Source organism: Phaethon aethereus (assembly GCF_964289735.1).
Source record: "Phaethon aethereus genome assembly, chromosome: 1".
Lineage (NCBI taxonomy): Eukaryota > Metazoa > Chordata > Aves > Phaethontiformes > Phaethontidae > Phaethon > Phaethon aethereus.
The window spans coordinates 95,597,348-95,612,512 of NC_138575.1; the positions used below are offsets into that span (position 1 = coordinate 95,597,348).

Consider the following 15,165-nt stretch of genomic DNA (forward strand, 5'->3'; position numbering starts at 1 on the left):
GTAATTGTTATTCATATACCACATTCAAAGAATGTTCTTGCAGTAAAGTGCATATAGTACTTTTAGGACACAGCTGGATTAGACATCTCCAGAGGTTCCTTCTCACCTTAATTATTTTAGTAGCTCATCACTGCAATTGCAAAAATCCCAAGGAGTTTTATGTAACTGGAAGAGCTGTGATTCACAGTCTCATCTCAAAGTCAGATGGTTTATCCATCATGTCAAAAGTTTATCATCCAAGTCCTGCTCTGCACCCTGTTTCTAAAGGAAAACTGACAACATTATAAAAATCAGCTTACGACCCACCCCAGATAAAACCTCTGGTTGGCACAATGTGCAGGGAGGCTCTTCAGATATTTAGGACTCCTGAATGAAAAATTCCTAACGAAGAGCATTCCAGATGGGAACTGGAACCGCTTAAGGAACCTACACAAGACTGATCATAAAAACTGAACAGTCAGGAGCCTTATTAGGGTTTGTGACCCCTCTTTACTACATATATACAATTTTTATATTGCTCCCTCTCAAACTATTCTACAAGTGCCTTTTCCACAGGAAATAAGCAATCATTGTCAAGACACTGGAAGACCTTGAATCTTCCCAGAGGAAGACTTCCCAACTCTTACTAATATTATATTAAAAAAATCAATTTCAAAATCAATTGTAAAAGAAAATAATCAGTAAAATAGGACACTATAAGGTCTTAGAGTCATTTTAGTTGCCTAGACCTACCGAAATTTCCACATTAAATCTCAACATTACAGATGCAACCACGGCTGTAAAGTGCTTCGAAACATATTGAAAAAAGCCAAGTATAGGAGCCGGATATTATAATCATCAGGAAAAAGAGACAAATCAGCCATAGTACCATATTCCAAAGAGCAATGGCTGGAGAAAAGCTGAACTCCTTAGCCTTTTACAGTAACACATAGCAAGGGTGATGCGAGACACCCCAGTGAGCACATGGGTGATGCTTTTCAAGTACCACTGATATTTTCCTATCCAAAGGCTCTACTATGGATTTACTGTTTCCAAGGCCTTTCAGAACTGCAAGTAACTTCACGTCGGTAACGCCAGTGAACACACATTACGCAACATCCTTTCAGCAAAGAAATTCGGTTTGGAAAAAAACAGTTTAGAAGCTAAATGAATGCAGGGGACAGCTGAGCTCCAAGCAAGCGGTTTTCTTTCTCTTCCCCTTCCCCGCCCCGTTTTTTAAATTTGCTTAACTGTATTTTTGTTGAGTGGGTTCCTGTTGTTACTTAAGTACCGATATATTCCTTTGCTGCTTCATTCTCTAACTATGCCAGGTCTGAAGGGTCAGAGATTGGACCTCACCTGGCTGCGGAGATTCTGTTTAGAAGCAAAACCAACATCGATAGCAAGCAGGGGAAAGCAGGCACAGGAAGGAAAAAAAGAGCGAGAGAGGAAAAACAGGCAGAAGTAAAGTAAAAGCGGAGAAGGGAAAGGCGGGGGGCTGAGGGGGGGATGGGGGGGACGAAAAGCAAGAAGGAGGGCCGGGGAGGAGGGGACTGGCCGTCCGGAAGACTGTTTCAAGCCCAGCGTGAGAAGCGAGCTCCAGGAGAGGGGTACCTGGACTGCTGCCTGCCTTGCAGGGAGTCTCCCACCACGGCTCCTCCAGCGTGTCCCCCATGCTCCCGCCGCCGCCGCCGCCACGCGGGGAGGGCGGTGCGGCGCGCGCGGCCCCGCGCCTGGCCCCGCCCACCCTTCCGGGGCCGCGCCTGCGCATTGGCAGCGCCCGCCCAGCGGGATAGGCGGGGCTGCGGGGGGGACGAGGTTCCCCTGCCGGTTTTAGCACTTCCAGGTGGCCAGGAGGAAAATGATGCCTTATGAACATCGTACACATTTTTTTTCCTAAGTAATAATAGTAGGTGTTTAAAATACATGGGTGTTTTTTTTGTTGGCTTTTTTTTTTCTTTTTAAGTGAAAAATATCGATGAAGCGGGAAAAAGAGGGAAAGAATTAAAACTATTACCTTCTCCTTCACAATATTAACTTTTTTTAAATTACTTGAATCTGGTTTGATGCTTTAAAATACTTATTTTCTGGATTAAGATTATTCATATGATCTTTTCTGAGAAAACGTTGCGCGTTACCTTTGAATGAATGTTCTTGACTCTTTGGGAACGGGATCCTGCGCACACTTAAGCAGGCGCGTATCTTTTTTTCCAGAGGAGCAGTCCCGCTTAAAGCCTGAGCATTTCCGTACCGGAGCACAGCCCGAAGGAACCTGTGGAAGCAAGACAAGTGTAAGGACATGGATGTATCACAAGGTGGCACTATTATTCCATCTATAAATTACTCGACACTTTTTTCTTCTTTTTTTTAACTTTCATAGACTTTTTTCCTTCCTTTGAGGGTGTCGATGGGTAAGGAATGTGCGTGATCGAGAGCTGTAGTGTTGTTCTGCCCAGGGTTGCTTATGGACATTACCAGATGATTTTTAGCCCTTGGAAGCAAGGTTCTGTGTAAAACTCATGAATTTTATCTCCGACATGTGGAGTACAGCCTGGCAAAATACTGGCCGTAGGGGAAGTCATTTGATAATCAAACCTATACAGCGCAAAGCAGTTCACCTTTACGAAAAACGAAAATACTCAATTTTCCGCTGGCTGCTTGAGGGGGAGCACCCTCTCGGCCCGGCCCGGCCCGGCCCGGCCCGCGGCGGGGCAGCGCCTGCTCCCAGGGTAGAGGCCCGTAACCGGGCTGAGGTTACAGCCACTGCTGAGGACCTGCTCGCCCGCCTGACGCTCCGCACTCCCCGCAGCTAAACGCCGTAAGGGCGCGGCGACAGGAGCGACAAACCCCGCCCCGCTGGGCCGGCCGGCCCGCCTCGCCACAGCTCCCGCCTCTTCTCCTCATGCAGGCACGGCTCTTCCCCCTTGCCAGGCTTCCACGCTTTGTGGCAAGTGTCCTCGCTTCACGACAGCACGAGGGTAGATGAGACGGGAGCCGGCGCGTAGGGAGGAGGGGTGTCGGGGAAAAAAACCAAACCCGCCCGACCGCGGTTTACGGCCGAACGAGGAGTCACGTCAACAGCTATGGCGGAAGGGGAAGAGGCGCCGGCGCCGCTGTCGAGCAGCTGGTGAGTTACGGGGGTATCGGTGCCCTTCCTCACGCTCTCTTTCCCTCCCCTCCCCAGCGGGGCCGAGGGAGAGGCGGGGAGAAGGGCTGAACACCACCCACTCACCCCACCCCCCATGCACGCTTCGCCGCTTCCCCCGGGACCCGCCGCATTTGGGGTGTGGGGCTGAGGCTGCCCCTCGCTTTTCGGGAGGGGGCGGGGGCGTCCGTGGCGCTCGGCGGGAGCAGGGTGGCTGGGGGAGCTCCCCAGAGCAGGGGCGGCCCGCCGGGCCCGGTAGGCCGTAGCGTGGTGGGATCCTGGGGCGAGCCCTGGGGCAGACGCCTCCGGGCGCTCGGCAGCTCCCAGGTGCCGAAAGAGGAAGCGCCGCTGTCAAAACAAGGGCTAGACGGGGCGGCCTCTGGCCGTGCCCAGCCTGGAGGCAGGCGGTTGCTCCAGTTTAAGACGACAGCTTTTATGTGCGGTGGGAGCTGCTCGATGCGTGCGCCTCTGCGCCTGGAGTTGAATTGCTTTGTTCGCTTCAAGCTTCCCCTTTCTCTGCGTACCTCCTCAAGCACGGGTGACAGGGATAGGTCCTGGCTTGCTTTCTGAATGATCTTTGCTCGTCACCCTCCTCTAGTGCAGCTGTTGCTTATAATGGATTTTACATTGAACCTCTAGGGCAAGAATAGAGACTATTTCTGGAGCGTGTATAGGATCATTTTGATGGTAATAGTGATGCTATTGTAGTATTTGTTGCATGCGTATTCACTTAAGATTGCTGAGGCTTAAATAAACGTTGTGTTTAAACACTGAAGCTATTCTTACTGCACCCCACATCTCCATTCCTGTGCATCTTCACTTTGTTTTTCTCTTTGCGCATCTGCATTGCATGCGATTTCTTTCAGTGGTTCTGTGCCATGGCATTGCTCTTTGTCCTTCCCACATACACACTTGTCAATCAGTTACCTTACAGACCTGCTTTTTATGATCATTTCCAATCTGACGTTTTTGCTTCTAGGCTTTATTTTATGTGGTCAATTCAAAGGTCCTTGCTAACTATGCTCAGCTTTCTTTGTGCTTAGTTATCTCACTGTAAAAGAGGCCAGAATTGACATATGCCCAGGTTCAGCAGGTATCTGTTCTTTTTCTAGGTTGATTCTTGAATAAAACAACTAAGTTTCACATAGTAGCAAATGAAAATGAATTGGTGTACTTCTTAAGCCTTTTTTGCTTTTAGTTACAGCTGCAAAATTTATGAAGGACTTTTTATAGGTACAGTGTTGCATAAGCATTATTTCTAAATACAGACTTGACTGTTGGGACATATAATTACAAAGTTTAGGACAGACTCATTGGTGGTGTGGTCTTGACACTTTGAAATATAACCCTGGGCATTGACTAGGAACCATGTTGAAATCCCTCTGAAAAAATACTTCAAACCTCTTCCATTACTAATGTTGAAAGAATATTACAATCTCCCAGATCACAACAAACTGCTAAAATTCCTGGTTAAGAACGAGGCAGAAGTGGAGTTTCCAGACATGTTTCAAGGCGCAGCCTGCATCGTTGGCATTCTGACTAGCAGCTTCAAAACGTAGCCATAGTAAATTTGATACGCTGCTACTACTAGAAGAGGCAGACTTGAAGGCGTTCATTAGAAGTTATTTTGTAAGTCTTTATGGGAATAGTTCAAGGGATTTATGCTTAAATGGTACATTAATATGCCAGAATACATCCTGTTACTAGACCTGTACCCTATGAATAACATAAAGTTGTAGTCCTTATTGCTTGTTTAGAAATTTCACATGGCTTTTTGGTTTTGTTGCGTTTTGTTTTTTTTTTAAGTGAGTTTCAGTGAAAAATTATCTTTTTCATTTATTGATTTAAAACGGTTGTATACATATCTGAATGCTGTTCAACTGTTGTTTTCTAAGTATAATATGTATCTTTTGAATGAGCTTTTTGGTGTAAATTACTACATTATCATAGTTTTAAAGTATATAGGATTGTGCAATAACATTTCATGTTTTAAAAAAACACAGCAGAAGCATAAAATGATGTGTATGTATATCTGAACCGTGTTGGGAACAAAACTGGCAATGCTGATTCCTTGTTCTCTATTCAGTTCTTTAGGGAGATTCAAAGGCAGATACAATTTTTTGCTCGGAGTCTGTCACGGCACCTTGACTATGCAGAATCTAGACATGCTTATTAACATGAAATGCCCTTTTTATTCTTCCCATGTCAACTTGACATGCAGTGCTGGTGTAAGTGATTTGAGGGGGCACAAACTAATGATGAGTTAAAACTCTCAACATCTGTACTGACTGCTTGGTATTTTCTTTAACAAAAAAGAGTAAAATTTGCATCTGTACAGTACAATTTTAAAAAAACAAAACACCCCACCCACCCCACTCCCCCCAAAACTTACTGTATAGAGTTATTGAAAGATGAGATTATCAGCTTTTTCTTCAGTAAATACAGGAAGTTTCTCAACAGTTTTGATTTAAAAATGGGCGGGGGGGGGGAGAGAAGCTTTTATGTAGATAGTTTTCTGTGGTGGGAAGCTATGTTCTTTGCTGTGGGAAGGTAGAATGATGACTATAAAAATCAATTTATATTAGACATTGACTTCATAAGTGTTCATCAGCACTGTTCACTTGCCCAGTTTTCTTTTAAGTAAAGCTTGTTTGTGATTACTGCATGTTATAATCCTGTATGCTATTCTGAGCTTTTTCAAGTACTTAAAATGCAATTTAGTTCTACCTTCTTAGTAACAAAAATAATAAAATATATTAGAATAGATTAGTCCAATCTGGCACTGACATGGATATGTACAGGCAGCCCTCATAATTGTGGTGGCAGCATTGTGATATATGTGCCTGTCTTTCTCTTTGCGTGTTACAATATTCAGAAATAAATGAAAGCTTGCCAACTGGATGTGTTTGATGTCCTAGGAGACAATGACTTGGTAGAAACTCAAACTGATTATGCTCTTAGCAAGGGTTCAGCTGGTAACAGCCTTGCTTCTGATTTAGGGAAAACAGGAATGATGCATGAAGATGTTTAAGAAATATTACTTCTTACACTGAAAGTGGTGGTGGCCTACTAGAGTATATCATGAGCAGCTATGATGAGTTTGTCACTTGAGGCGTGTGGGAGAAAATAATCAAAGAAGCTTTTCAAGTGTTATGCCAACATCAGATCTGTGGTGGGAATATGGGGAAGAAGTTTGGTGAGTGGTATAATAAGTGGGAGCATGTGTTTTAACTCTCTTATGCCACTGAGTAATATCTTTAACAGGCAGGTGTGTGGTAATAGATACAGTGTATATGGAAAAAGAGCAATCATCTTGGTTTGCACTGATGAGTGTGTTTTAGATAACGAATTTGGTACGCGTAGAAGGTACCTCTTGGGCTGTGAAAATAATAAATTAGTATTAGAAGTCTGCCCATTACATAGTAAAGCTTTAAACTTTTGAAGCTTTTTTTTTTCCCTTCCAAAAAATGTTCTTTGTCTTGGAAGAAGCAGTTCAAAGGGATCTGTCTTTCCTAATAACAAATGAGCAGATGTAGCGACTTTAGCAGATACATTACAGGCATTGCAATCTACTGATTCATTATGGTTTTCTTAATTCTATAGATCTTTTCCTATGTATTTGCAATTTATCAAAATGTTTCCTACTATCTTTTCCCCCACAATTTCTTAATCTCTTCATTAGTACTTATAAGTGATTATTACCAAATAACTCAGTCTCTTGTGTAAATAAAACAAATAGTACTTAAAAAAAAAAAAGTGAAGCTGGATCAAGTTTTTTTATTGCCTCCATCTCACGCTCACATCTTAATTATTTTGGCTTTAAAAAAAAATCATGTTGAATATCTGTGAAGGTAGTTACCTATTGATTATAATATGTCACTGGACTGGCATGAATTTCAGAGATCCTTCTGTAAGTATGGAAGTTTACTCTGGATACACTAGTAGCAATATTGTGCACTATGACATTTAGATGGGATATCTTGTGGGAATTAACCTTTCAGACCATGGGTTGGCTATAGGCTGAAACTGTACACATCTAACCAAAATTTAGAATAGCGCCTAGAATTTTGAACAGGCTGGATCGATGGGCCAAGGTCAATTGTATGAGGTTTAATAAGACCAAGCACCGAGTCCTGCACTTTGGTCACAACAACCCCATGCAACGCTACAGGCTTGGGGAAGGGTGGCTGGAGAACTGCCTGGTGGAAAAGGACCTGGGAGTGCTGGTTCACAGCTGGCTCAACATGAGCCAGCAGTGTGCCCAGGTGGCCAAGAAGGCCAACAGCATCCTGGCCTGTATCAAAAATAGTGCGCCCAGCAGGAGTAGGGAAGTTATTGTGCCCTTGTACTTGGCACTGATGAGGCTGCACCTTGAATCCTGTGTTCAGTTCTGGGCTCCTCAATGCAAGAAGGACGTTGAGTTGCTGGAGCATGTCCAGAGAAGGGCAGTGAAGCTGCTGAGGGGTCTGGAGGACAAGTCTTATGAGGAGCGGCTGCGGGAACTGGGGTTGTTTAGTCTGGAGAAGAGAAGGCTGAGGGGAGACCTCATGGCTCTCTACAACTAGCTGAAAGGGGGTTGTGGTGAGGTGGGTGTTGATCTCTTCTCCCAAGTAACTAGAATGAGAGGAAGTGGCCTCAAGTTGCGCCAGCGGAGGTTTAGACTAGATATTAGGAAAAATTTCTTTACTGAGAGTGTGATCAAACAATGGACCAGGCTGCCCAGGGAGGTGGTGGAGTCACCATCACTGGAAGTATATAAAAAACGTGTGGACGAGGCACTTCGGGACATGGTTTAGTGGGCATAGTGGTGTTGGCTTGATGGTTGGACTTGATGATCTTAAAGGTCTTTTCCAGCCTTAATCATTTTGTGATAGAATTAGGCAGCAAAGGCATGGTAGAGCAGAAAAAAAGAATGTTAAGGTCTGGAAGAGTTTGCCTATAAAGAGAAGTGCTGCATTCTTTCCAAAGTGTAATAGTTGTTGTCCATATGAATACAAGACTTCCTAGCAGATCTTCACTCATGAAAGACAAGGATCCAGATTTCTATCAGTTTCCTGCAACATTTATAGCGCAGACTGAAATAAGGTAAAACACAGCCGGTGGACATGTGTTGAAGTATCAAAATCACTTTCATGGTACTTTGCAAGTTAGCATGAAGTTGGAGTTACTTGTTGGAGTATTTATTAGAAAATAATTTTTCTTAATCTTTGAGAAGTCTACACTTCTAGCCTGTGAACAGTCTTAGGAGTTGATGGAGGAAAAGAATAGCTAATTAAATCATGAATAGAACAATGCAGTTTTTCCCCCCTTGCTGTTACTTCATGTAACTCGATGTGATAATGCATTACATCTCTTCATATGGGAGATGGGCATATCAGATTCTTACTTTTTAAAGTGAAGTAGTAGAGCTAGTATTTGCCTGTCAGCTTCACAGTGTACAAAGTGTGGATGACTATTTATGCAGAAGATTTTGCAAATAGTAATATATTATCCAAGAAGCAGAGGCAGCACACATTTGCAGGTAATACGCTGAAGCTGGTCTTGGTGTTAACCCATGCACAGTTTTTTAAGCTGTGAATATTAGGTACAAGTAACTGGTAGAATTAGTACTCATGGGTCTGTGAAACATTCTTTGCCAGGTGTGTTTTTGTAATTTGTGTAGATGTGTTTTTAAGTGTTGTTTCACATATAGTAAATGACTTTTTTTGTTCCCCAAATGATTGTCTTTGTAGGACATAGAAACCAAAATTAAGTATTGCAATTTAAGACCTTTCCACCTGAAATACAACGTACATGCAGCTGATGCATTCATTTCCATGTGCGTCTTTAATATTTGGATAATATTTGTAGCAGCTGATTGTACAATTCGAGCTGTTGCTCTCTAGTCTGTCATACAAAGTGTGCACAGAAGCCTGCAATATATCAAAGAGCACCTAGCTCTCTTCAGCTGATGTTTGATATTGGCTTCTGTTGAAGTTAGATCATCACAGAGTTCATACAGTTCTGCTGAATGCTGGGTCTCTTTGTGTAAATGTCCTGGAAATGCTTGATTTTTTTATTCAGGGTGAACTGATGTGGTGATTTAATTTTTACAGCATTGATTGTTAAGTGCACAGTTGGACAAAAGAATAGGTGATCGATGTGCAAGTTTGCTTGTATATTTTTTCCACCCCCATTTCTGTCTTGAGAAAGGAATATTCACCCATGCAGCCTGTAGTTCTATAAGAAGTGGGCCTTGGGATTTTTTTTTTTTTTTTTTTTAATTCTAAAAATATAAGAAAACGAGTCAAGTCAGTCTCTTTGTAAACTGTACTTTCTTTCATTCAAATTTGCAAAATTACTTGAAGAAAACATGCTATTAGTTGTGCCCCAGTATACATTTGAAGTATGATTTAAAATGCTACCAAAAAGTACTGGCAAAGAAACTGGTTGATACAATGCAAGGAAAATGCTTACTCTGCAAATTGGTAAATACTCTGAGAAGTCTTAAGTAAAGCTAGCTCATTGCTTATTGTGAAGTATATGCATACATTCTTACAGGATTGAGATTTTTAATCTGTTTATCAAAAAGGTTAATATTTAGAAAATCAGAAATTTGTGTTCAGCTTTCAGAAGACCAAACTTGAGAAGCTTTATATCAAGGAATTAGTTGTGGATATAGGCAAATTAAAGTAGTAGACAGAGCTCAACAGCTGACATTCTTTTTCCATGGGTATTTGGAAATGACTACGTAGTATGTAATGTGGATTAATTGAGAATTGTACTGATAACACTTCAATATCTGTTATTACACATGTATAAACAGATGTGGTGTTCACAAGGAATACATCTTCACGCTTGAATATCTGTCCTGAAATAACAATCACATTCCATGTTTTGCTCTGGCTATAAACTTCTCGGCTGTGTGTTTAACTCCTCAGTATATGAAGCAAAGCCTGTCTTAAGGCATATGTCAGAGCTAGTAGAGAACAGTTAAGAGGATAGAGTAAGGGAGTTTTGCGTACAGGACCTATGTATCACTGCCAGTGCTATTTTTCCAGTGAACCTGGTGTTTTGCCATTGCTGTGCTACATAATATTGAAATTCGTGAAATCATCAGACATGATTCTGTCATTGTTGACGGCATGGAATCATTGAAACAGTCTGCAGAAGTTATCAGAGAGATTGTAAAGTAATCATTTCTGAATGCGTATCTTCCTACCTGGAATGCTTACAAACTTCTGTTGTCTTACGGTGGCAACTTGAAGTGTCATTACTGTTTGTCTTGTGAATTTGTGTATTTTGCTACTTGCTACACTATTATTAACACTTTCGTATGTTTTAAAATTCAGTCTTATGCACATGTCTACACTTAATGGTACTAGAGCTTTATAGTTAAAACCTGAGTTTGACTGAAAGATCCTTTCCCATTTCAGGGAAAGATGGGGTTAAAAGCTGACTGTTCTAAACCTTTGAAATAAATTTTCTGTTTTCTTGGTCATGTAGTGTTTCATTTAAAAGAACTCTGCCATCTAATTTAAGTATAGTGTTTGCTTTGAATGCATTTTGTATATATGTGAAAATTTGCCGTGTATCTCTTAAGTTGTAAATGACAACTAAATTTGCATTTTTATGATACATTTTGCAACATTGCCACATCATTAAAGCAAACAAAAAATGCTCTGAACTTCTGTTTTCCTCATATGTAAATTAAATCAAATTAGAAGTTGAACAAGCAGCCTTCAAAATAAAGGAATAAATAACATTTCGCAAATATTTATTTTCAGTAATTGGCAAATTGTCTTATAATGTATCTTTATATATGTGTGGGTTTTGCCTGACAGTAGCCTCCAGTCTACATCTATTTAATAGATAAACATTGGAAAATATTGTATAATTTGTTTTTAATAAACATGTGTCATTATTGTAGGGAAAAAGATCTTGCAGATGCTCTAGAAGAAGGAGGTTGTGATCTTGAAACTGTGAGAAACATCATTCAAGGAAGGCAATTGCCTGCTGATCTGAGGGCCAAAGTCTGGAAGGTAAATATGAGCTTAAATTGAGAAGCAGGAAATGCTTGAAGTTGTACTTGATTTGAGGTAAATGATTTAATTACCAGGCATCTATACAGAAGAGCTGTAGTACTGTAATTTTAATATGCATGTATGCTGATTCAGTTTTAGGATAGTCCTCTTCATTGAGGACTCAATAATTGTGTAACTACAAAAGGATGCTAAAATGTTAGAGGGTTTTCTATTTTTGTTTTCAGATTGCACTTAATGTTGTAGGAAAGGGGGACAGCCTAGCATCCTGGGATGGCTCTTTAGACCTACCAGAACAGAGTATAATTCATACGGATTGCCAAGAGCTAATTGGTAAGTTCAGTTATGTTTAGATAACCTATGTGAAAAATTCTGTGCTCTCAGTTGTCTTAGGGCTTTGTTATTTGAATTAAGTAACCTGAATGATGTTTACATTTTGGAGGAACCTTTGAGGAGGAAGATGAGAGGGCAGAGAAAATCAGAAAAAACTTGTAAGAAGACAGTAGTATCTTATCTGTACTCTGACTCTGAGATGGGTGATGTCATGGAAGTTTAAAGTATTATCTTGTAAATGATAGCTTTTCTGTTAGGAAAATTATTTTGAAGTAGAGATTAAAAATGTGATTTATATGTTAATACTAAAATTTAAGTCTGTACACCTAGCTGATTTCAAACTACTGATTTTCATAAACTCAGAGGGCTTCTGAGGAATTGGAGGTATGCATTGTGGGTTGATCTGTGTTGAAATTCAGATGAATTTGTTGTGGAGTTCAGCATAAGTTATGTGCTGAGCATATCAAATAGGAATGGAAGAGGGGCATTCTGTGCATTAAAAGAATCTACCTCTTTGTTTCCTACAGATCCTGGAAAACCCAAACTTCTTTAATCCTGTTGTGATATTTAAATTATTTTTAAATGCCTTATCCTACTGGGGTTATAAAATCACTTGTAGTTTGATGCTTTTTTGGATACATTTCTGCAAACATTTAATGCAAGCTGCTAGCTTTTCGTTTGTCACTTTTTGTTGTTTTTTTTTTTTTTAGCAGTCCTTATTGGTGCAATTGTACTATGAAATAATCTCGTGCAATTTCTTTGAAAGACCGTTAATATGTTTTACATCGCTGTACCTATTTCAGACCTGTTGTCAGCACCAGAAGAGGAGAAGTCAGTATTACTTCTGGATATTGAGTCTGTTATTACTTTTTATTGTAAATCACGCAATGTTAAATACACTTCTTACCTTGGCTGGATACATCTACTCAAACCTCTGGTGCACCTTCGTTTGCCACGCAGCGATTTGTACAACTGCTTTTATGCTATCATGAATAAATTCATTCCAAGGTAAAACTCTTTCTTTTGCCAGTGCACTATTTTTATTGGCATTAAATTATTTTCTGAAAGGATGTGCAAGTTGGTTTCAGCAAGAGTAGCACTGTTTGTAGCGAAGTTGTCAGATTCCTTCATAAGATAATAAATTGAATCATCTTTCAATACCTGTTGGTTTGAAGTCCAGGAGATGATCGAGTTGGTTTAAGATGTAAAGAGTTAGCATGTGACTGATGTAGACTCTATGTGTCTTTTAAAGAGCATCTGTCATTTCATGCAGTATCAAAAATATTTGTTTAGGAACTATCTAATTCACATATGTCATGTGAAAGCATTTTTTCTTTCCTTTCCTCACATTTTTTTATATCTAAAATGCTTCTATACCTGTCACTTCAAAGTACTTCATAAGCACTAATTAAGTCTCAAAATCTCTTTAGAAGTAGTTGATATTTTCCCTGTATTCTGCTGAGTTGGGACTGAAATTATTTTTCTTTTAAATTGTTAGATACTTTTTTAAAATAAAAAATATTAAATTGGAGCTTTTCATGCTGTTATATCGGTGGTCTTACTAAGATATTTTTTTATTTATGTTGGAGTAGCACCATAATACTCCAGCAAGGCTACAGGGTCTTCCGATTAAGACCTTGTGAGATAATATATGGATAGTTTGTAATCAAAGTTCTTAGTCTGATTCCCTGGAGAGGAGTTTCTGGCCCAGCTGCTGTGTCCATAATATGAAAAGTGCATGTTTGGTGTTGTGGCAGGAAACATTTATTGGTCCTGTCACTTGACTCAGCTTGTGTCTGTTTCTGATTTAAAATACTGTTGATGTCTCTGAAATGTTGCAGGTAGTGGCATTACAGTCACATAACTGATGTACTTTCAGCCACAGAAGGCTTTCAGAGTGTCTAGTATTTGTAGTATTTGAGTTCCTCTGTAAGAACCTATGTGATGTTTTGATGAGATGTCGATGGTTTTATCTTTCCTCTCCCCCTCCTTTTTTTTCCAATGGGAGAGTGAAAGGCGTAGAAAGGCAATTTATAGTAGACTTTCAAATCTCAACTTAGGTCAATTTGGTCTTGATTTGATGTTTGACTGCTGGACCATTATTACTATTTGATAAAAGTTTCACTTTTAACTTTTTTTGCTATTTTTGTCTTTTAAATCATACACTTTTTATTTAAATTTTCTCATGTTTTGCATCTATCATGAAATATTTATTGGGATTTTATTCTAACAAAATATTGACAACAGGAGAGGGAAACGTACAACATAATCTTTTGAACTGCATTATATCTTGTTGGTTTTGTTTGAAAGAGCATCTCTAGCAAGCCAAAGGAAGAATGAGGGGGGAAAAAAAATCACAATAGGCTATTTTAGATGAGGGAGGTTTTGATCTTTTTTCCTTGGAAACACTGTTGCTCAAGATTTTTGGTATAAAGTATCCTGTGGATACCTATCTTTCATTTCCTCCTGCCTTTCTTCTAAAATGGTGAGTTTTCTGAACTATACAGAATTAACCAAAAGCTAATGTGGAAGTCCTAGGTCATTATTATTCTTTCTTTGGGCCATAAATAGAAGAAAGCACCATCTCAGATACGCAGTGATTTCTGTGAGAGCTTGCAAGGTAGTAAACTAATTAAAAAGCTGGAAGTGGATAATAGAAGTGTGTCTCATCCCAGGGACCACGTGAGGAAAGTGAATTACATCTGCTTACATCACATCAGTGTTACCTCTAACAGAAGGTAGAAAATAGCTCCTCTTTTGGTTAAAACAAAAAAAAAAAACCCAAAGGAAAAAAACAACCAAACAAACAAAAAAACCCCAACAACAAACCATCCTTTTCTAAAGCAAAATGTAGGTTTGTTTCCAGGGCAATTTATTTCTGTTTAGCTAAACCTTTCTTATAATTATTTTTGCTTTGCTTTTGTTTTTTGCCAGTCCTTCCAATGGCTGAGCCTGCTGCTTCCATGGGGCTTCTAGCCTAGGAAGTAGTGGATAGGTACAGGAATTCACAATTCTTGATAAGTGGGGGTTTTGTTGTTTTGGGGACGTGGTGATGGTTCGTTGGTTGGGTTTTGTTTGGTTGGGTTTTTATTTAAACTGGGTATTTAACAAGGGTTTATTACTACCACAGGTACCAGAAGTAAAAAATTACTGAGAAAAACAGTTAAGAAAAATGCCTAAACAAGGTTGTGCCACTGTCAGTAGAAATGTGGAAAGATTCTTTTTAAAGTTATTGTTGGGTATATATCCATTCTTAGTGTTAAACGGTGGTAAAGAATGACTGACTGACTGGAATAATTGACCATATTAACCATTCAAACAGAAAGTAATTTGCAAGTCTGGATTCTTAGCTAAATTCATTAATAGAATATTTTTCTTCTCTTCACACTTTTTATCCTGTTAATGGAAAGTCAGAGTTCTTGTGACAATTTGAAAAAAGAATCCCCACGTATAATTTGTGAAATGTTTCCATTTCACCACCATGGACATACCCTTGTTTAAGAAAGTTAGGTTGATAATTGTGTTTGGAGAGCTGTGTGTCAAGTTTCATGTAAGTTTACCTAAGTTTTTAAACACATGAGACTTGTTCCTAATGTCTTCAAAGAACTCTTTCTTCATTTTAAATTCCTCTTTAATTCCTGCTTGATGAATTGACATTTAATTGTTATTCATGTCTGAAGTAAGCGT

At 39.8% G+C, this 15,165-nt stretch overlaps 1 protein-coding gene across 2 annotated transcripts in view; it reads left to right on the plus strand.

The window, feature by feature from the left end:
- Positions 1 to 3,062: 3,062 nt before the first annotated feature.
- The window catches only part of TBC1D23 (TBC1 domain family member 23), a gene marked incomplete at both ends in the record, with an annotated part of 32,859 nt that continues 20,756 nt past the window's right edge, over positions 3,063 to 15,165 (plus strand). Inside the window, 4 exons of one of the 2 annotated variants that reach the window (XM_082005016.1) lie at positions 3,063 to 3,106; positions 11,034 to 11,145; positions 11,373 to 11,478; positions 12,282 to 12,486. In XM_082005016.1, the coding sequence (XP_081861142.1) occupies positions 3,063 to 3,106; positions 11,034 to 11,145; positions 11,373 to 11,478; positions 12,282 to 12,486 (467 nt within the window). Of the gene's footprint in view, positions 3,107 to 10,248; positions 10,296 to 11,033; positions 11,146 to 11,372; positions 11,479 to 12,281; positions 12,487 to 15,165 lie in introns of those variants that run through there. The other variant, XM_082005015.1, reaches the window with a different exon arrangement.